This window comes from Stegostoma tigrinum, chromosome 4, assembly GCF_030684315.1.
Source record: "Stegostoma tigrinum isolate sSteTig4 chromosome 4, sSteTig4.hap1, whole genome shotgun sequence".
NCBI classification, from domain to species: Eukaryota; Metazoa; Chordata; class Chondrichthyes; order Orectolobiformes; family Stegostomatidae; genus Stegostoma; species Stegostoma tigrinum.
In genome coordinates, this window is record NC_081357.1 from 90609662 (window position 1) to 90633170 (window position 23509).

General features: G+C 46.6%; 1 protein-coding gene across 5 annotated transcripts in view; it reads left to right on the top strand.

Annotated features, from left to right (window-relative positions):
• Positions 1–23509, top strand: part of LOC125452224 (uncharacterized) — a 111792-nt gene that overhangs the window by 10926 nt on the left and 77357 nt on the right. The window contains exons 2-4 of one of the 5 annotated variants that reach the window (XR_009445699.1): positions 14978–15023; positions 18422–18504; positions 20575–20679. The exons of 1 other annotated variant lie outside the window; for it this stretch is intronic. Coding sequence is in view for 1 of the 4 variants with exons in the window: in XM_048530385.2 (XP_048386342.1) it covers positions 18422–18504; positions 21452–21815 (447 nt within the window). In the remaining 3 variants the exon portion in view is untranslated. Of the gene's footprint in view, positions 1–14977; positions 15024–18421; positions 18505–20574; positions 20680–21451; positions 23488–23509 lie in introns of those variants that run through there. 3 more of the 5 variants (XR_009445700.1, XM_048530385.2, XR_007247501.2) reach the window with 3 other exon arrangements.

Sequence of the window (23509 nt, forward strand, 5' to 3'; positions counted from 1 at the left end):
AAATTGGAAGGCTTGAAAGCAAAGGAATTATCAAACCAACCCAGTTTGTGGATTGAGCAGCTCTGGTCCATACCGATTGTGAAGCCCAACATATCGGTATGCCTTTGTGGGGAATTTTAATGAACAGTAGATGCTTTTTGCAACTGGATAAATACCCAATCCCTCGCATTGAGGATTTATATACAGGGGTGCTGTCCTTCATGAAGTAGGGCATGAGCCATACGCACTTGCGGATGGATGAGGATTCCCAGAGGTATGCCTCAATAAATATCCATAAAGGTTTGTACCAATATATGATATTGCCATTTCGGATAGTCAGCCTGTGCCATTTTTCAGTGGACAATGGAGAACATTTTAGAAGGTTTACACCAGGTTGCCATTTATTTGAATCATAGAATTTTAGAATTTAACAGCATGAAAGCAAACAATTCAGCCCATTCAAGTTTGCACCAACCCTCTGCAGATTATCCCACCCACTCTGAGTCCCCTTACCCTATCCCTGTAATCCCTCATTAACCACGGCTAAATGACTAACCTACACATTCCTAGCTACCAAGAGGAGAATTAGCATTGCCAATCCAACTTACTTGCACATCATTGGACTGCAGAAGGAAACTGGAGTGCACAGAGGAAACCCAGCCAGATAGGGGAGATCAAGCAAACTCCACCTAGATAATCAATCAAGGGTAGAACTGAGCCTAGATCACTGATGCCGTGAAGCAGCACTGCTAGCCACTAAACAACTGTGCCACCCTCTCCAAATGACAAGCTAAAAAAGGGAAGATCATTAAGGGGAAGTTGGAGAACTTGAACATAGTCCTTGGATGTTTTTCCCAGGAGGGTGCATACCTGAGAAGTGTTCCAAGTACCCCAACTGCCCTACATCAGTTACAGAGTCAACAAGACTGGGTTAAACCCATTGGAACTAAAAATGAAGAGGATCAAATGTGCCCCCACTCCCACAGCTGTTCCCAGGCTCAGGTCTTTCCTTGGGCTGGTGAATTGTTATGGAAAGCTCTTATATAATCTGGCCTCCATCCTGGCACCCTGGCATCAACTCTTTAAAAGTGTCAGAATTGGAAATTGTCGCATGGCCAAGCCAAATCTTTCACGGAACTGAAGAAACAGCTATCATTATCTAAGGCTTTGACACACTATGATCCCAAGCGAGATGTGGTATTGACATGCAATGCCTTCCCGTATGACATCAGTCATATTTGCTCATAAGTGGCCAAAAGGAGAGAAATACCCAACATCATGTGTATCCAGATTTTGGTTAATGCAGAGCATAAATACGCCGAGAAAGAGAAGGAAGGTTTAATGGTCATATTTGGAGTCAGGAAGTTTCACCAATACATTGACAAACATAGATTTATAATAGTAATGAACCACAAACCCCTGCTAGGCCTACCTAAACAGGATAAGGCAGTGTCGCCTATAGTTTCAAGGTGAATTCAGTGGTGGGCTCTAATATTAAGTGCATATAATTGCAAGTTGGATTGCCTTCTGGGAGGCCTCTTAGTGATTGTGGATGCATTGAGTTGTTTCCTGCTGCCACTGGAAAAGTCTGTAATGGTTTTAAATTTTCTGGATGCACTCCCAGTCACAGCTGACAATATCAGAGTTTGGACACAGAAAGTTCTGGTCCTGGCAAAACTGAAACAGCTGGTGATGATGGGGGAAACCAAAAGGCCGTCACAACCAGAACTGAAATCTTTTTGAACCCAGAGTGACCAGATCATAGGAGAAGATGGTGTATTATTATGGGGTGTAAATGGTCCCAAGGAAAGGTCGCCACCAGATACTGGTTGAACTCCACCAGGGTCATCTCGGGGTTTCCAAAATGCAGATGTTGGTGAGAGGTAACGAAAGCTGGCCAGGACTGGATGCAGACATAGCTGTGTTTGTTGGGCACTGCCCAGAGTGCCAACAGGGTCATAAATTACTGCCGGCAGCTCCCCCAAAATTGAGTAAACCCTGGACTTAGTTACATATTGACTATGCAGGGCATTTCATGGACTCAATATTCTTAGTCGTTGTGGACACCCTCTCAAAGTTCCTGAATAGAGTTCATATGCCAAACATATAGACAACAATGCAAAAACTTCACGCATTGTTTGCAATATCCTGGCCATGTTGGCCATAGATAATGGGTCATTGTTTGCCAGTAGGGAATTTGGGTATTTCCTAAAGTCAAATGGTATTCAACATCAAGCTACAAAACAAAAGAACTGGATTGTCTTCCTATTGTATTCCCACTATCAGGACATTTTGCTGTTGGCAGGACTAGCTTTGAGCAGGCTTCATGCTATAATGAGCTGGGAATAACCAATACTCAAGTAAAGGCTCTATAAAGGAGCATTTTACCAGACCAACATTATATCAAAAATTGATTGGCTCAGAGATAAGCAGCTGTGTGTAGGCAGGCAGGGTTAGGTGCAGAGATTTTCTGTATATTGAAGTGGTTATGGACAAAGAAGGCAATCCCCTGACCCCAGTGGGCAGACAGTGTTCATCTATCAGGGCAATGGGAATGTTTTTATATTCAGGTTTCCTGAAGGCTTGCAGTGATCAGAAAATCCAACAGTACATTACCTGTGAGCTGCTACCATTTGAGGAGAGAATCCCATCAGCCAATTGTGCCTGTCATCACCATATACTTCCAGATGGTGCCAGCACTCTTACTCCAATGCTAAAATTCTGTTCAATTGTCATTTGCAGGAAATAAGAAATAAATTCAGGGGTAGGCCATCCAGCCCCTTAATCCTGGCCCACAATCCTATAACATCACGGCTGATCTATTCCAAGCTTTTTGTGCTAGCTCTTCATAGTCCTCAACTTCCCAATACTCCAAAAAATATCTGTCTCCTCTATGAATACTTTTGGTGAATTCTCATCCACAATTCTCTGGGATACAACATTCCAGATATTCACTATATTTGAAAGAAGAAATTCCTTTCTATCTCAATTTTAAAAGTGACCCCTAGTTCAACAGTTAAAATATTACGAGTAATTGGTAGAAAAGTGGTTTTGAGGCCAAGCTGTGATCAGCCATGATCGTATTAAATTCCAGGAGCTGAAACACATACTGTGCTCTTGGCTCTTATGAACTGTCCTCCATTACTGGAAAATCTTCTCAGCACCTACCTTGTTAAGATAGATCAGAATCTTTATGTTACAATGAGACTACTATTCATTCTTCTCAACTCCTAATAAGTCAAGCCCGTCTTCCCAAGAATCAACCTCTTTTCTCATATCTCTTTTGAACTGCCTCCAATGCCAATTCATCCTTTTTTTAAATTCAGGGATCAAAACTACATACAGTAGAACAGGATACAAAACTGGATCTCTATCATAGATAATGGGAACTGCAGATGCTAGAGAATCCAAGATAACAAAGTGTGAAGCTGGATGAACACAGCAGGCCAAGCAGCATCTCAGGAGCACAAAAGCTGACATTTCAGGCCTAGACCCTTCATCAGAGAGGGGGATGGGGTGAGGGTTCTGAAATAAATAGGGAGAGAGGGGGAGGTGGACCGAAGATGGATAGAGGAGAAGATAGGTGGAGAGGAGAGTATAGGTGGGGGGGGGGGAATAGGTCAGTCCGGGGAGGACGGACAGGTCAAGGAGGTGGGATGAGGTTGGTAGTTGGGAAATGGAGGTGCGGCTTGAGGTGGGAGGAGGGGATAGGTGAAAGGAAGAACAGGTTGGGGAGGCGGGGACGAGCTGGGCTGGTTTTGTGATGCAGTGGGGGGAGGGGGAGATTTTGAAGCTTGTGAAGTCCACATTGATACCATTGGGCTGCAGGGTTCCCAAGCGGAATATGAGTTGCTGTTCCTGCAACTTTCGGGTGGCATCAGCGTGGCACTGCAGGAGGCCCATGATGGACATGTCGTCTAAGGAATGGGAGGGGGAGTTAAAATGGTTCGAGACTGGGAAGTGCAGTTGTTTGTTGCGAACCGAGCGGAGGTGACCTGCAAAGCGGTCCCCAAGCCTCTGCTTGGTTTCCCCAATGTAGAGGATGCTACACCGGGTACAGTGGATACAGCATACTACATTGGCAGATGTGCAGGTGAACATCTGCTTAATATGGAAAGTCATCTTGGGGCCTGGGATGGGGATGAGGGAGGAGGTGTGGGGGCAGGTGTAGCACTTCCTGCAGTTGCAGGGGAAGGTGCCGGGTGTGGTGGGGTTGGAGGGGAGTGTGGAGCGAACAAGGGAGTCACGGAGAGAGTGGTCACTCCGGAAGACAGACAAGGGTGGGGGTGGAAAAATGTCTTGGGTGGTGGGGTCGGATTGTAGATGGCGGAAGTGTCAGAGGATGATGCGTTGTATTCACAGGTTGGTGGGGTGGTATGTGAGGACGAGGGGGATTCTTTACCTTCTCCCCATTCCCCTCTTTTATGAAGGGTCTAGGCCCGAAATGTCAGCTTTTGTGCTCCTGAATGCTGCTTGGCCTGCTGTGTTCATCCAGCTTCACACTTTGTTATCTTGGAACTCTATCATTCTGTCTCTTGATCGCTCACTGTCTGTCTGTCTCTCTCTTTTTCTCTCTTTCTTTCTCTCTCTAGATGTCACTCATTATTTGTCTTCTCTGTCTGCATAGCCCCCTGCTTTCCACTCTGTCTGTGACTCTTTGTCAATCTCTTCCCTTCTCTCGGTTTGTCTGTCTGTCTGTCTGGGTCAGTGAACCTGCCACTTTCTGTATTCCCAGTCTAACAAAGTAAAACGAATAGTTGGCTTCAGTATTCTGTATATCGCAATGGTAACTAAATATAACCTCCCATCTTAATGTGTTACCTTTCCTCAGAATGGCCTATGAGATAATGACATCCAATCTTACAGAGTTAAACAACTTTTTTAAAATGGCTGTATTTGTTTCAGTTTCTTTTAATACTAAAACTACAAATATGACAATAGAGAAATTAAAAGCAAGTAAAATAATTGTGGGCAGTCAGCCAGGTGCAGCAAGCCCATCCAAGAATAAGAATTAGCAAAACTGGTCTCATGTTCACACCCACAAAATATAACTCTTAATTAGATTTACCATTTGCATTGTATCTCTCAGCAGATCTTTCATTAAAAATTAACACTGCTTACATCTTGTGTTATTCTTTTGGTTTGATCTGGAGAGCTTCACAGACCACATCAGCATTTATTGATCATCTCTAATCGCCCTGGAAGGGGTGATTTGCTAAGCTATTGCATAGGGCATTTATGTGTCAACCACACAACTGTCTGGAGTAAGGTACAGAACAGGCCAGGTGAAATTGACAGAGGAAAGCTATTGAGACAGAAGTGTTTTTTATGACAATTGATGCTAGTTTTGTGTCATTATCAATGAGATTAGCTTTAAATTTTATTTTTAATTAAGTAAATTTAAATTCCACTTGTCATGGTGAGATTTGAACCCACATCCCCAGGGAAGTAACAGAAGCCTTTGGGTTTACTAGTCCAATAACATTATTCCTACAACACTCTCTCCTCTTGAGGTAACATTACATACTCAAGATTCTACACGGAAGATTATCAGACAATATTTGACACTGATTTACATAAAGGGTTATTGTGACAGGGGAATAAAAGCTTGGCTAGAATGGTAGGTTTTAAGGACTGATTTAAAGGGGGAGAGAAGACTGTAGAAATGGAGAGATTTAGAGAATCAACTTATGGCAGTAGTAGTTGAAGACGAGAGTGGCCTGATGAAAATTGGGGATGCACAAGTGGCAAGATTCAGAAAAGTGCAGAAGGGGTTACTGAAAGCGTAGAGGGTGGCTGCACAGGAAGTGAAAAATAAATCTGAGCTGAGTAGAAGTATATGCTGCCTCGGCCCATTTCTTCCTGGTTTTCTTCAACAGCTTCTTTACATCACAATCAAACCATGATTACAAAGGTGATTGCTGAAAGCTAATAGCCATATTTCTGCAGACCCATCTAATCTGGCTGTTGTAATCATTAATGTTTCGTCATATCACTCTCGTAGCCTTCTTATCAGATGAAGATGAAATTAAGCATTAATAGGAGTGTTCAACAAAATGATTTGGGATGCAAGTGGTCACAGTCAGTAAATACATCTGCGGAGTTAGACCTGGAATATACTGTATATCTGTCTTTTTACCACAGGCTGTCAGCTATTTGCATTAGACACAATGGAAAAAATGTAAAAACAAGGCAAGACATTGTTACTGTATGAACAGTCAAAGGTTATGGAAACAACTTTGAACTCGTTGCACAAATATAGCTAGAAGCTCATTTCTTATTAATGGACCCACACTGAGTTGGAGTTTTCCTTCAATGTGTGTAATGATTATGAACCCCGGTCACAAGCTTGTCTTTTAACAATTGGAATGACACATGACTGAACAGGAATGTAAGGATTACTAAATTAATTTCAGTTTGATTAAATGTCTAAAACCTTAACAATCAGAGACCTCATTGTCAAATACAACAAGGTTTAAAAGACTAGCACAGTAAAATATGATTCTGTAGTATTGTATAATTTCAATACTACAGGTGCTGGTCCAGAAGCAAAATAGTATCTGTGCCACTTCCTGTCAGTCCATTGACACAGCAGAGAAGGCAATTTAGTATCTCACACATAGACCAATTGAAGAGGATAATAACTCTTCCAAATATCAAATACAAATTTTTTTGCATGGACAGCCCACATCAGAGCAGTTCTTAAATTACAACCTGGTTAATCACTAAGATTTTTTGCAGCTTTGGATGGACCACCATGATTCCTATCACAGAGCCCACTGCTGCAGAAAATTTCAGTTCTGCTACTTGCAAATGTGATGTTTCTATTTTCACTATCCTTCTAAATTTTACACAGGCAAAATCTTCACCATTATCTTTGTACTGTTTTAGTAATCTGTTTAATTTAGACCAAAAAAACCTTGATATCACTTAAAGGGGCATTGTAGCAAAAATATTAAATGTTCAAAGCAAATTTTAAAAAATGTTTTGAGCAGAGATTATACATTTCAGCCCTGGTGGTGTTCACTGGTCACAGAAGACTTCCATCCATTGATTATGTTTACAAGTACTCAAGTGAAGCCCTAATTACTTCCCTCCACATTGTAAGGTGGGACAAAATTTCCCATCAATCTATGGATATATCCTGAAACTAAAACCCTCTGAAGACATAAGTTAGATGTAAGTTTGTGGAAATTACATTGGACTAAAATTCACTGAACTTTTGGACTCAAGAAACTATGGGCCTCAACTGAACAAGGAAAAGGCTAGTTGGGGCATGCTGGATAATATGGAAGCCTAGAGGCGGATGTCTGCAACAGGGGTTACCTAGCAATACTAAAGGAAGGCCCCCATTCACACCCCAACTTAAAACAATGGAAGCCAGACTACAGGAAACAAACAACTTTAGATCTTCTGGAGCCTACAGAGGCACAAAGCCATTCAATTTCCAGAGGTAGTAAGAACTGCAGATGCAGAGTCAGAGGTAACACCATAGAGGTGAAGGCACACAGCAGGCCAGGCAGCATCACAGGAGCAGGGAAGTTAATGTTTCAGGACAGGACCCAACCGGTGCTCAGACACAGAAATACTAAACATTCCACACCATCGTGCTACATGTAAACCCGTTTCATAACTGGACACCCCAATCCCAGTAGTGTGCACTGTGATACCAGCAATGCCCTCCAATTCTCCAACTAGGTGTCTGCTCTGTGTGTGCAGCGTGAGCAGTTTGTGAAAGGGCTTCGAGAGTCTGAACCAGAAATAGGCCCCGCATGTGAAGGAGTCCTTGAGCTAAAGCCACAAGGAAGAGAAAGGAGATCAGTCGGATTTACCAATCAAGAGACAAGTTCCCACAGATGCCTCCGAGTCAAGGACAAAACACAGAAGCTTCAGAGTCAAAGAAAACCCTGACTTTATTGAAAAACAAGCAAATTGAATATAGTTACAGGAAAACTGGAAAGCAAATATCAACCCGACCATTACTGACTGAGACCTGTCTCATAGTTAACATGAACCCCGTTAAGCCTTACAGCTAAGACTTGATACAGTGGGTTTAATAGTTAAGTGAGTATTTGTTACTTAATGACTAACAGAAAGTGAGAAAGAGAGGGAGATTACTTACTAACGTGCTTCCCTTTCTTAGAAACGCCCTACACCGTTTGCCCCCAAACCCTACCTTCTCCTATCTTAGACTGGCCAAGGTGGGTTAGAGGGTTTTGATGACTTTAGGCTCACGGCTGGAGAGAAACACAATTTCAACTAGCTCTGGTCCTTAGTCTCTTGCCATAATTGGGTTTCCGCAGAGGGCCATGAGAGATGATAACTGTCAGTCTGGTGGTGTCCACTGATGCTGTTGAGCACATTGGACCAGATGGTGAGAACCTTGGGTTTCTTAGTGGGCCTTGCGAGCAGGCTTTTGTCTTAAGAAGTGGTGGATGTTGTTGTTGTTGCCCCGGTCAGTGTCTTATGGCTCTGGATACTTTTGGTCGCTTCCAGATGCCAAGTGGTGATTCGTGGTTAGTTGATGGTGTTTAGTAGTTGCGAGGGTTGCGCTCAGTGTGGAGTGCTCAGTATTTCTGTGTCTGAGCACCAGTTGGAAATTGAAGGGCTTTGTATCTCTGCAGGCTCCAGAAGATCTGAAGTCGTTTGTTTCCTGCAGTCTGGCTCCCATGGTTTTAAGCTGGGGCATGAATGGGCGTCTTCCTTTAGTATTGTAAGCTAACCCCTATTCCAGACATCTGCCCCTGGGTTTGTATTTAACCAGTCTATCCCAACTAGCCTTTTTCTGGTTTATAGATCATAAATCATAGATCATAGAATCATAGATCATAGAATCCCTACAGTGAGTTTTGAGAAGATTTGTAGCTCAGGTTGAGGTTCTGGATATAAGTTTGCTCACTGAGCTGGAAGGTTTGTTTTCAGACGTTTCATCACCATTCTAGGTAATATCATCAGCGAGCCTCCGGTGAAGCGCTGGTGTTATGTCCCACTTTCTATTTATCTGTTTAGGGTTCCTTGGGTTGGTGATGTCATTTCCTGTGTTGGTGATGTCATTTCCTGTTCTTTTTCTCAGAGAGTGGTAGATGGGCTCCAAATTAATGTGTTTGTTGATGGAGTTCCGGTTGGAATGCCATGCTTCTAGGAATTCTCGTGCGTGTCTCTGTTTGGCTTGTCCTAGGATGGATGTGTTGTCCCAATCAAAGTGGTGTCCTTCCTCATCTGTATGTAAGGATACTAGTGATAGTGGGTCATGTCTTTTTTGTGGCTAGTTGATGTTCATGTATCCTGGTTGCTATCTTTCTGCCTGTTTGTCCAATGTAGTGTTTGTCACAGTTCTTGCAAGGTATTTTGTAAATGACGTTCGTTTATACCTTGCAAGAACTGTGACAAACACTACATTGGACAAACAGGCAGAAAGCTAGCCACCAGGATACATGAAAATCAACTCACCACAAAAAGACATGACCCACTATCACTAGTATCCTTACATACAGATGAGGAAGGACACCACTTTGATTGGGACAACACATCCATCCTAGGACAAGCCAAACAGAGACATGCACGAGAATTCCTAGAAGCATGGCATTCCAACCGGAACTCCATCAACAAACACATTGATTTGGAGCCCATCTACCACCCTCTGAGAAAAAGAACAGGAAATGACATCACCAACCCAAGGAAACCTAAACAAATAAATAGAAAGCGGGACATAACACCAGCGCTTCACCGGAGGCTCACTGATGATGTTACCTAGAATGGTGATGAAACATCTGGGAACAAACCTTACAGCTCAGTGAACCAGCTTACATCTCGAACACAATAAAGACCCACTCTCTTGTGGACTGAGAGGACGAGAGTGCAGTCTTGGAGGTGAAAGGAGGACGTCAGGTTGGCTGTGCACCCTTGCGACCAGTGGATCTTAATGCTGGCTTCGGCCTAACGCTGGTTCAGGGGAGCAGCCAACCTGCAACGATGGCTGCGGCAAGTGCTCGTGCCCCAGGTCAGGGGGTCCGGAACACCATCCGTGTTTCCGTAAAGAAGGTGGATGAAGGTGCACCTGTGGACCGCACCTTCTTCGTGAAGAGGGTCCTGTTGGACTGTTGTGGGTTCGCTGCTGCGGACATTTACTGCCTGCAGGATTTCCCCGGAGGGGGTTTTTACGATGTGACCTTCCGGAGTGCCAAGCTTTGCGAGCGCTTCCTGGAGGTTTTCAAGGAGAAAGGAGGTGAGGGCCCCCTCTCTGTATTGACCGCTGTCCCACTGTTTGTGATGCCAGCACAGAGGAGCCGTATGGTGACTGTACACATGTACAACCCACATGTGCCAGCAGTTGATGTCCTGACCTTCCTCGGAAGGTATGTGAAGGTGGAAGGGGACCTAACTGACATGGTGGACCCCTTTGGCATCTGGACGAGTAAGAGGCAGGTCAAGGTGACGCTGAGGATGGGCGCAGACGGGAATGTCGCACACCCACCGTCCAGCTTCGCGATCGGCGGGAGCAGGGGCTACCTGACCTATGCAGGGCAACCTAAAGTCTGCCATGCCTGTGGTAGGTCAGGTCACATGGCGGCCGACTGCAAAGTCACCATCTGCAGGAACTGCAGGGAGGAGGGACACCTTGCAAAGGATTGCCCACGAGAGAGAAACTGCAACCTTTGCGGGGAAGCGGGCCACTTCTATAGGGCATGCCCGCGGCGGGGTACCACCTACGCCCAGGTCGCCGGCAGGGGAAATGCGGGGCCAGCCCCCCCGGAGGAGAGGAAGGCACCAGGGCCCAGCAAGGACCCCACTAATGTGCAGGAGGGCCAGGCCGTGCAGGAGGGCCCAGCCCTGCAGGATGGGCCCGAGGCCAGCAAAGCACCTCTGCAGGCTCCAATCCCCCCCGACAACCCGGAGCCAATGGAGGCGGCGACAGGCGACCCAGGGGAGTGGACTACAGTCCGGAAAGCGAGGAGGAAGGTGCGTCGACGGGCCCAGGAACCGCAACAATCAGGAGGGAAGAGACAGCTACAGGGGGGCTATAAGAGCTCCTCTGACGAGGAGGATTCGGAGAGGGCCCACCCGAAGCAGAAGTTAAAGGTCTCGAGGGGGAAGGAAAGCAGCACCCCACTTCCAGGTGACGGGAGGCGTCCTGAGGCTCACTCCGACACCCAGTCAAGTGCCGCTGGAGCACTGGAGGGCCCCCCGGAACTTCCAGGCGGGAAGGAGGAAACAGCACGTCCCCAGCCTGATCCGGAGCCGGACCCTCCTGCCTCCGCACCCCTGACGGGGGGATGCCACCCGGAAGGCAGCACAGACGGTTTCCTGAGCCCAGAGAGCGTCCAGCAGTTAGCCCGGGCAATGGGCATGAAGGGACAGATGGAGGGGCTGGACCTTGGACTTGGGGAGGGTACTGCGGTCACTGCCCACAATGGGGGTACGAATTGCGAGCATTAATGTGCGCAGCGTCAAGTCAACCGCGAGATGTGTGTCCACGTTGGCCTACCTGACCACCATCAAGGCGGACCTCCTGTTTCTGCAGGAGTGCGGGATACCGCACCTCGGCAGGTACGGGAAATGGTCCGGCGCCTGGACCTGTGGGCCTTCGATCTGGTCGGGGGGTAACGACTGTCGCTCCTCGGGCCTGGCTATTCTGCTGCGGGGGCACAACTTCACCATCTCTCAAGTTCAGGAGGTGGTGGGGGGGCGCCTCCTAGTGGCTGACATCACCTACAGGAACGCTCCCCTGAGGCTGATCAACGTGTACGCCCCAGTGGTACGGAGTGAGCGGTTGGACGTCCTGCAGCGGCTTCCACCCCTGCTGGCTACGTCCAGGCCGGTCATCCTAGGCGGAGACTTCAACTGCATCATTGATGCAGATGGAAGATCCGGCGTGGGGACAGCGGGTGGGGGGAGTCAACTGGACGTCACGTCCAGATTCCTGATGGGCACGGTGAAGGACGCCAAGCTGCTCGACGTCTTCAGCACCCCTGCAGACGGAGCGCAGCAGAGGTACACCTGGTCGCGGCCAGACGGGTCTATCCGCTCAAGGATAGACTTCCTGTTTGTGTCACGGACGTTCTCGGTCAGATCCACTGGTGTCGAGCCGGTGTTCTTCTCTGACCACTGCCTCCTGTTGGCCGACTGTCACTTACAGGACGACCAGCCGGCCGGCAAGGGGACGTGGAAGCTCAACACGACTCTGTTGACCCCAGAGAATGTCGAGGAGCTTAAGAGGGAGTACACCGGTTGGAGAACCGTGAAACCCCTCTTTGAGTCTCCAGGCGACTGGTGGGAGACGGTGAAGGAGAACATCAAGAGGTTCTTTGTCCTCAAGGGTGTTCAGAAGGCAAGAGAGAGGCGGGGAAAGCTGTCGCGACTCCAGAAAAGGGTGCAGAACCTGCTCCTTCTGCAGTTGATGGGGGTCGATGTCACGGAGGACCTCCGCGAGGTGAGGGGCCAGCAAGCCTCGCTCTTCGCCGCGGAGGCCTCCAGGATAATCTTCCGGTCCAGGGTCCGCTCTGTGGAGCAGGACGAGACGTGCTCGCGTTTCTTCTTTCAGAAGGTGCACAAAGAGAGCTCTGTGCTTAGCCGGCTGAAGGAGGACGACGGCTCGGTGACGTCGTCTCGGCCCGACGTTTTGAGGATCAGCAGATCCTTCTATGCCGGACTGTACGACACGAAGCCCACGGACAGCACGGCCTGCGAGTCGTTCCTGTCGTCTATCACGGAGGTCTTAGACGACGGCACGAGGGAGTGGCTGGACCGGCCGATATCCCTGGACGAGCTGACCAGAGCCCTCATGTCCTTGCAGAGGAATAGGACTCCCGGAAGCGATGGCTTACCAGTCGAGCTGTATTCTGCTCTGTGGGGCCTGGTCGGCCAGGACCTGCTGGAGGTGTACGATAGTGCACTTCGGGCAGGGGAAATGTGCAAGTCCATGAGGAAGGGCATCATCACCCTCATTTACAAGAGGAAGGGGGAGAGGGAAGAAATTAAGAATTGGCGTCCCATTTCACTTTTGAACGTGGACTACAAAATCCTGGCCAAGGTCATTGCCAACCGGGTCAGGTCTGTCCTGGAGTCGGTGATTCACCCTGACCAAACCTGTGCTGTGCCGGGCAGGAAGATCGCTGAGAGCCTCGCGCTCATCAGGGATACGATCGCCTACGTACAGGACAGGCGGGTGGACACCTGCCTCGTCAGCCTGGACCAGGAGAAGGCCTTCGACAGGGTCTCTCATGCTTACATGAGGGACGTCCTCTCCAAATTGGGGTTCGGGGAGGGCATCTGCAATTGGATCCGGCTGCTCTACGCCAACATCGTTAGCGCAGTCTCGATCAATGGGTGGGAATCAGACAGTTTTCCTGTTAGATCTGGAGTCAGGCAGGGCTGCCCGCTCTCTCCTGCCTTGTTCGTGTGCTGTGTGGAGCCCTTCGCCGCCTCCATCAGGAAGGACGTGAGCCTGAAGGGCGTGACTATCCCAGGCAGTGGAGGCCTTCAGGTCAAGACCTCCCTGTACATGGATGATGTCGCCGTCTTCTGCACCGATCGTCGGTCGGTGAGTAGGCTGTTGGACATCTGCGGCCAGTTTGAACTGGCCTCGGGTGCCAAAGTCAATAGGGGTAAGAGCGAGGTCATGTTCTTCGGGAACTGGGACGACCGCTCCTTCATCCCCTTCACCGTCAGGACAGACTACCTGAAGGTGCTGGGTGTTTGGTTTGGTGGAGCTGGGGCATGCACTAAGACTTGGGAGGAGCGTATCTCCAAATTTAAGCAGAAGCTGGGCAGGTGGACGCTCCGGTCCCTCTCCATCGCGGGTAAGAACCTGGTTGTCAGGTGCGAGGGGCTTTCGGTACTGTTGTATGTGGCGCAGGCCTGGCCTATTACCTGGACCTGCGCCGCTGCGGTCACCCGGGCCATCTTCCACTTCATTTGGGGGTCGAGGATGGACCGGGTCCGCAGAGATACCATGTACAAAGACCTGGGAAATGGGGGAAAGGGCGTACCGAACGCCACCCTCACCCTGACGGCTACCTTTGTGTGTGGCTGCATCAAGCTGTGCGTAGATCCTCAGTACGCAAACACCAAGTGTCACTACTTACTGAGGTTCTACCTGTCCCCGGTGTTGCGAAGGATGGGCCTGGCCTCGTTGCCGCGGAACGCTCCGAGTAGTTGGACCGTTCCGTACCACCTGTCCTTCGTGGAGAAATTTTTGAAAGGAAACACCTTTGACCACAAGGCCGTCAGGCAGTGGTCAGCACGTAGTATCCTCAGGACCCTTCGGGAAAAGGAGAGGGTGGATCCCGTCGTGTGGTTCCCCATGCAGACTGCCAAAGTCGTTTGGCAGAATGCCTCATCGCCAGAACTTTCAAACAAGCACAAGGACATTGCTTGGCTGGCGGTGAGAGGGGCTCTGCCAGTGAGATCCTTTATGCATGCCCGGAATCTCTGCACCACCGCACGCTGCCCTCGAGGTGGCTGCGGGGGGGACGAGACTGTCGATCACCTCCTTCTGGAGTGTGCCTATGCGCAGGAGGTCTGGAGGGGGATGCAGTGGTATTTGTCGAGGTTCGTCCCGAGCAGCTCCGTGACGCGGGACTCCGTGCTCTACGGGCTGTTTCCGGGGACGCACACCGAGACCAACATCAACTGCGCCTGGAGGACCATCAATGCGGTGAAAGACGCTCTTTGGTCTGCCCGCAACTTGCTGGTCTGCCAGCTGAAAGAACTGACCCCGACCGAGTGTTGCAGACTGGCGCACTCCAAGGTCCAGGGCTACGTGCTGAGGGACGCGCTAAAGCTTGGGGCAGCCGCCGCCAAGGCGCGGTGGGGAAAGACCACCGTATGAGCCCCCTCGTCCAGAAAAGGGAAAAGAATCCTATCTGGTAACTGGGCCCAGCTGGCGCCTTCCCCAACTGGTCAGGGGGCAAACTGGGACTGTGCGGGGTGACGACTGCCGGGGCAGTTTCTTTGCTTGGTTTCTTTTTTCTCTGTTTTGTTTTTTTTTTCCCTTTAGTTGGTGTACGTACCCCCAGGTAACCCGGAGTGGCTTGCATGACTGGGTAGGTGTATAAATGTTTTATTTTTTTGTACATTCTATGAATAAAGTATATTTTTTCAAATAAAAAAAAAAAGGTGATGAAATGTCTGAAAACAAACCTTCCAGCTCAGTGAGTAAACTTACATCCAGAATCCCTGCAGTGCGGAAACAGGCCATTTAGCCCAACAAGTCCACACCGCCCTGCCAAACAGCATCCCACGCTGACTCATTCCTCCTACCCTTGCAGTTCCCTATGTCTAACCCACCTGACCTAAATATCCCTGGACACCATGGGTAATTTAACACAGCTATTTAACACAATCTACCTACCCTGCACATCTTTGGGCTGTGGGAGTAAACCCATGCAGACATGGGGAGAATGTGCAAACTCCATACAGACAGTTGCCTGATGGTTAAATTGAACCCAGATCCCTGGAACTGTGAGGCAGCAGTGCTAACCAATGAGCCAACATGCCATCCCAGGTTGAGGCCCATGGTTTCTTGACTCCAAAATTTCAGTGAATTATAGTCCAATGTAATTTCACAAACTTACTACTTCAGAGGGCTTTTGTCCAGGGTATATCCATAGACTGATGAGGATTGTTGCCCCAATTTACATAGCTCATCATTACCTTCTCAACATTAATAATTGACAGATAATAAATCTTGACCTTGGCAGTAATGTGAGCTTTCTAAAATAAAATTGTTATGTAACTAAAGAAATAAACTAGCCCAACTCTATATTTACACTTTAATTGCTTCTGTTGGTGTGGTTAAGAATAAGGTAATATCAAATAAAATCTAGAAAGCTCAGATTTACTCATGGGCAATATCTGCAGACATGGTCCTAGAGTGTATATGATTTCTTTTTCATTTAGTGTTTGAGATTAGTTCCAGAGAGGTATTAAATGAATATTAGTTCCTAACCTCTTACTGAGCTCCCTTACAGGAAGGATTCTATAAAGTTGGTGGGTTTGTATTGGAATGACATTTATTCTTCATTGTAAAAACCATATCTTTTGATTTACATTACTTTTCAACAATGGACTAAAAATAGGAAGATACTACTTTAAATTAACAGTACTGCACTAAAGATGGCTACAGTTTAAGAAAAAATGATGTTTATAGAAGCACAGAGCGAATGGTTTACAATGATGCCTTCATTGAACAGCGAGCACAAAAGCAGACAACATGAGTCCCATGAGTTCTGAAACAGGTGACAATTGCCTGACAAAAACATTTTCAGTGACTCCTGAGCTGGTGACCATGGCTTTTGTGAGGTCAGTGCATGGTCTAGACTGCAAAGAGAAACGCAAACTCTGTATGTATGCGTGTGTGTACTTCTCTCTCTCGATATTTTCCAAATCAACCTCTTCAGAGATTAGATTAGATTAGATTCCCTACAGTGTGGAAACAGGCCATTCGGCCCAACAAGTCCACACCACCCCTTGAAGCATCCCACCCAGACCCATTCACCTATAATCTACACACCCCTGAACACTACGGGCAATTTAGAATGGCTAATCTATCTAGCCTGTACATCTTTGGACTGTGGGAGGAAACCGGAGCACCCGGAGGACATCCATGCAGACACGGGGAGAATGTGCAAACTCCACACAGACAGTCGCCTAAGGGTGGAATCGAACCTGGGTCTCTGGAGCTGTGAGGCTGAGTGCTAACCACTGAGCCACCATGCCACCCATAATACATGCCTTTGGAGCAGGTGAGACTTGCGCCCAAGCTTCCTGGCTCGGAGATAGGGACACTACCACTGTGTCACAAAATCACTTAAAGCTGATTGCATCGAGTATTCTCAGTGAGCTCACATCCAAATGCAAACCAGATCTGAGTCCGCTTAGCTTCTGAGATCAGACATTTTCCGACTATTACGGCTATAGGTAAAATTTTCTTTGAGTCTCCTTCTATTGTGTGCAGAGGTACCAGAAAATCTCCCAAAACAGCCAGCTATTTTGCATCCCATTTTTCTTTACAAATACCCTGTTGAATGAGAAATCAAACACGTTCAAAGTCAGTGAAAGGGCAAATTCCCAACCATCAGCATGTCTCTTAACAGTACGCTGATACATTGATGGCAAGACTTAATGTATCACCCATTGTTTCTCTAGGTTCCTCTTAAACTTGCCTCAATTTCTATATTTTGTAGCAAGTCCCATATTCACAGCCTTAAGAACTTTCTCTATCTGCTCCCTAATTTTTGGCATCCCATAGTGGAAACAGCATTTCTATATCTAGCACACCATAAACTTACTTAAAATTTTACTGAAGTGTTACAGACCTATATCAAATTGCACTGAGCATAAATGTAATCTGAACATAGTCAATGCACTTGGAAGGGTGTTACTGGTAAGGCTGGCATTTGTTGCCCATTTGTACCTGTCCTTGAACTAAATGCCTTACGAGGCCAATAGCAAAGGGCATTTCAGGGTCAACTACACTGCTGTTGGAATCGCACGAAGGCTACACCAGGTAAGGACAGAAAATTTCCTTCCTTAAAGGACAGTAATGAACCAAATGAGTTTTTACAACAATCAATAATAGTTATATGGTCACTATTTGACTAACTTTCAGCTTTGGATTTTATTGAATTAAAATCTCACAACCTATCACGGTGGAATTAAACTCCTGCTCTCAGACATTGGCTTTGGCTGTCTGGTAGACTTGTTCAGTGACATTACCACTATACCACGTGCCATACATAGGGGTATATAGGCTACTTATGAGGGGTTGTGTGTGGTACTAAGCATTGTGCAATCATTGGTGAATGCTCCGTTTCTGATCTAATGTTGATGGTAATACCCATTTTTACCTTCCACATGAGAGGGCGTCTGAAATCTCAGTGAATATGACTATGCGCTCAGTCTGACAATGATAAGAAGCCTATGAACGCACAATATATTGAGCTTGTGAGTGCAAGTCTGTGTGGAGTGGCAGAACCTGTCACCCCGGTGTTTCAATGCTGCACACCTTCCCAGACCATGTGAGATCATTGAAGCATGGGATTCATATCCTTCCAATCACCTTGTGATTGGTGGTCTCCCATAAATCAATTCCTATTGATCTCCTGTTTAGCCCAGGAACCAAAGCTTCCACCTCTCGGCCACAACCTCAGTGAGCCCCTGAAGGAGGCATCCACAAATCTGTGTTTTTTTTCCACGACCTCAAGTTGATCTTATTTACCTCCCTCCACAGGCATTTCCACAGCAAATAGTAGACACCTCTTCAACAGGCCTTGTAGTCATGTTATACTATTGTGAATTGAAAGCACAGCACTCAGTCTAAACAGATCCCATTTGCTGTAGACTCCTGGCTGAGTCCTGCTGACAGCCACTACCCAAATCCAGTTTATTGGTTGATAATCATTCTTGCTGATATGCTCATTTTTTTTTTACTTGATTGCAGGGCTGCAGAATGCTGAACAACTTCATTACAAATGCCACTTATGAGTCTTTTGAAATAGAAAGCAATCATCCCTTATATGTTTGGTAAATATGCATTTAACCATTCCTGGAGCAGAGTCAGTCACACACAAATAGAATGCACACTGCAGTATTTCTCACTCGCATCTTCCAGTTGGGTGAAATGTGTCAAAAATAAGACCAAACTCCAAGACTTGCTCAGATGAAGGCCTGGCTTACCAGGATGTTCTTCTGACTAAAGCAAAGGACTAATACAAACTCTTACCCCTGCTTGAAAAATCATTACTGGCAAGTGACTGATTTAAACGTACGTATGTTTTTCTTTGCTTGGAGGTATTGCAATCTACGGTCACCTAACTTGAAGCAAGTGTGTGCCAGATGGATGACAAATTTTTGCTTATGCCCCCTTTGAGACCTTCTGGCTAATCATTACACACCAGGAGAAACACCATTGACAATATTATTATGCCATTCTCCACAGATGACTACACTCATGGGCTTTCAGTTAATCGGCAGCAGAAATTGTAAGCTGAATGCCAGAGCAGTCATAAAAAGGAGCTGCACCCACCACTGCATTTTCACCAAGCACCCTGCGGCACTTTGTGTGTTGTGACATATTGTAGAGCAACTTGTATCCTTCAGTGCTGATTGTGCCATTTATTATTGCCACATTGGCACAGTCTAAACATAGTGTGGGTGAGCAATGTTGCTGCCTGATACATTTTCTCAAAGTGTCTAATTTCCTTGGGCTGGTTTGTAACACTCTGCACCGTTCCAACTGTGCCTTCTGCTTTGGCTTAGCAGTACTGATTTCAAAAGGCAGTACCTCTTAGCTCTTACCCAATGCTATCTACTTCCATCTACAGAGTACCATCTGTCTATCTGTCTTTGCCTCAATTGCCCTTCCCTCCAAACTATGATGTCATGCTCTCTAGCAATTCCCCTTCCATCCTCCATTCATATCAGACCATCCAAAATTCTACTGCTTAAATTTTAACTCACACCGAGTCCTGGATTCATCTAACCCTCGTGTTCACTGACCCACTTTAGCTCCCAGGTTTCCCTAACTCGTCAGTTGCAAATTCTCACCCAGGTGTTCAAATCCCTTTTTATCTCACCCCGTTCCTATCTCTATAACGTTCTCCAACCATACAACAGTATGTTTACACATTCCTCTAATTCTGGCCCCTTTCTCTTTTCCGGTTGCTCCTACATCAGTGGCTGTGCCTTTAACTGCCCAAGGCCCTGAGCTCTGGAATAATCTCCCTAGTCCCTCTCCATGTCTTGACCTTGGTTTCCTCCTTTAAAATATTCCTTACAGTGAACTTCTATGGTTTTGGTCATCTGTTTTCATATCTCTGTATGATCTTTCAGAGCCAAGTTTTGTTGGATAATGCAGTGGTAAAGTGCTTTGGGGTGTAAAAGGAGCATTATAAATGCAATTATACCCCTTTAGAAGGGAGTATTTTTCAGGTCATATTCGTTTCAAAGACTGTTGCAGTAATTTTGTCAATTAGAATTTTAATAAGCTTATGCCGTATGGCTTATGTGAGAAGTCAAAGCAGGTTCAAACTGCCCAACTCATACCTATTAACGACTAGAAAGTTGGGTGAAATCGAGCATAATGCTCATTGCCCCCAGTGTTTTTGGACACCTTTCTGATTCTAAATATACCAGTGAATCAATTTATATTCAAAGTTTTTTTCTGAAATTGCTGTTTTGCTGCTCACCTCACCATATCAATACTAGAAATATAAAGCAGGGTTCCCTTAAATCTTTTGGAAAGGAAAGCACAAAACTTGTATATGCATCACTCCTGCAATAACCTAAAGTGTTGCAAAGCACTTTATAGCTAATTAATTACTTCTCAGATAATTGAGATTTCTCAGATTTTGAAAAAGATTAATTTATTAATAAATCACTTTCAAGAAAAGTGAAGAACACAAAGAAAATCAAGGTCCATCTGCCCTTCTAGTTGACCTTTGATACAGAGATAATGGAGCTATAGATTTGTCAGAGTAATCAGCTCCTGTTAACAGACTAAGACATGAAGTAAGGAAACCTCACTGATGGAAAGCTTTATAAACTAGTTTTCCAAATACGCTTACTCCCTCAAATGTACTATATTTACCACAGTTCATCAACTGGGACTGTCCAGGATCAGAAATTCTGCTGCCTCAACCATACCCCAAGAAGCCCAGACCAGCCCAGGCCTGAACTCCAACCGCATGACATCCCGTTCCATGGGAGACCCAGACCGATCAGAACTGACTCACTTACCTGCAGGAGCAGTGGACTTGCACCACCGACTCCACGGATCAGCAGGAAGCAGGAAACCTACAAGAAAACAGGGAAAGCATGCTGGTCTGATGGGGTGGTTGAAACTACACAGTTCCAAGACCCCCTTGCCCAGCATATTCCTAGCAAATGTCCAAAGTATTGAAAACAAAATGGATGAACTCAGATCTGGACTTATTGTTGTGTGCTCTGCTTCACGGAGACTTGACTCACCCCTGCCATTCCTGACCATGCCCTACAAGCTGGCGGGTTCTCCATGCACCTCATGGATGCACGGTGTCCTTGGGCAAGGCAAAGGACGGCGGGGTATGGTTCCTGATCAACACTTTCTGGTGCTTAGACATAGCGATCCTGGCAACCATTGCTCCCCATACCTAGAATACCTTACAGTAAAATACCATGAAAGTTCACCTTCATTATCCAGACAGCAGTGTACCTACCACTCCACGAGAATGTGAAGAATGCCCTAGACGAGACATACAATGCTACAAACACTCTAGAGACAAAATTCCCCAAGTCTCTATTCATTGTGGCCAACGACTTCAACCATGCTAATCTTGAGCAGGTGATGCCAAAATACCACCAACACATCTCCTGCCTCACCAGGGGACCAAACATTCTGGGCACTGCTGTACAACTATCAAAGATGCCTACTGCTAAAGCCCCCACTCACACTTTGGAAAATCTGACCACAGTGCTATTTTCTTCCTCCCAGCTTACAAACAGAAAGTGAAACAGAAGAATTTTTCATTAAAAAAACACAGGACTGGTCTGAGGCAGTGGAAGACTGTCTCTGGGACTGCTTGGATTTGGTGGATTGGACCAGGTTTAGGTGTTCAGCAGAAAACCTAGACGAGTATGCCACCACTGTCACCGACTTCATTAGCAAATGCGTGGAGGACTGTGTACCAAAGAAGTCAGTCCGAGTGTTCCCCAACTATAAACATTGGATGAACCACACCTGGCTGAAGACCAGATGTGCAGCATTCAAGTCAGGTGACCTGGACCAATACAGAAAGTCCAGATATGAACTCTGCAAAGCCATCAGGGAGGCCAAGAGTCAATATCCAACAATGTGAGAGTCCCAGACCTACCAAACAGACTTCTGCCATCTATGGAAAGGCCTAAACGATATTACAGGATACAAAATGAAACAGTGTAAGATGGCAGACAATGATACATCCCTCCTTGACACACTCAATGCTTTCAATGCTTAGTTTGAGCAGAATACCAGCAACATGGTGATGCCTGTTCTGACAGCCCAGACACATCTACTCCCTCTGTCACCACTTCAGTCGTCAGATCAGTCTTCCTGGGAGTCAACCCAAGGAAAATGACAGGACCAGGCAGTGACCCCAGCCAAGCACTCAGATTCTGTGCAGTCCAACTGGCAGAGATATTCACCAGCATCTTCAACTTCTCCCTCTTACAAGCCAAAGTCTCCACTTGCTTCAAGAAGTCCACCATCATTGCCATACCCAAGACAACACATGCACAGTGCCTTAATGACTACCGCCCAGTGGCTCTGACTTCAATAATCATGAAGTGCTTCAAGAGGCTGGTCATTGCCCACATCAGCTCCAGTCTCCCAACCTGCCTCAATCCCCTACAGTTTGCCTACTGACATAACAGATCCACAGAGGATGCTTTAGCCCCAGCCCTGCAGTCATCTCTGGAACATCTGGACAACAAAGACACCTACATCAGACTCCTGCTCATTGACTACAACTCAGCATTCAACACCATTATTGCCTCCAGACTGATCTCAAAACTACATGACTTTGGTCTTAGCTCTGTCCTCTGCAACTGGATCATCAGCTTTCTGACCCATAGGCTGCAATCAGTGAGGATAGGTAATTGCACCACCTCCAGAATAACACTCAACACTGGAGGCCTCCAAGGATGTGTCCTTAGCCCCCTACTGTACTCCTTGTACACCTATGGCTGTGTTCCCAAATTCCAAATGAATACCATGTACAAGTTCACTGACGATACCACCATAGCACGATAGATATCTAGCAATGGAGAGTCAAAATACAGAAGGGAGATAGAGGGCTTGGTGACGTGGTGCAATGAAAACAGTCTCGCAACATAAGCAAAACTAAAGAACTGATCATCGACTTCACATCGAAAAGGAGGAGAACATACTCTTTTCTACATCAACGGAACTGAGGTTGAAAGCGTGAACAGCATCAAGTTCCAAGGAGTGACAATAACCAAAGTCTTTGACTTCCCACGTAGATGCAACAGTCAAGAAGACACACTAATGCCTCTTCTTCCTCAGGCGGCTCAGGAAATTTGGTATGCCCATAAGGTCGCTCACCAAATTTTACAAATGCACCATTGAAAGCATTCTGTCCGGGTGCTTAATGGCTTGGTATGGCAACTGCTCTGCCTAGGACTGCAAGAAACTACAGCAGGCGATGTGCACAGCCCAGACTACCACAGAACACAACCTTCCTTCCATGGACTCTATTCACATGACCCGCTATTGCAGAAAGGCTGCCAATATCATCAAAGACCCATTGTACCCTGGTCATGACCTCCTCCCACAGAAGATACAGAAGCCTGAGCACACACACAAGCACAAGCACGTTCAGGAACAACTTCTTTCAGGCCGTTATCAGACTGTTGAATGGACTGTAGGCTCAAATAAAGTAACTTGCATGCTTCTAAGTCTTTTTGATCTGTACATCCTTTGCTTGCTGTGATCTGCCTGTGCCATTTGTAAACAAAGCTTTTCACTGTATTCCGTACACATGACAATAAAATC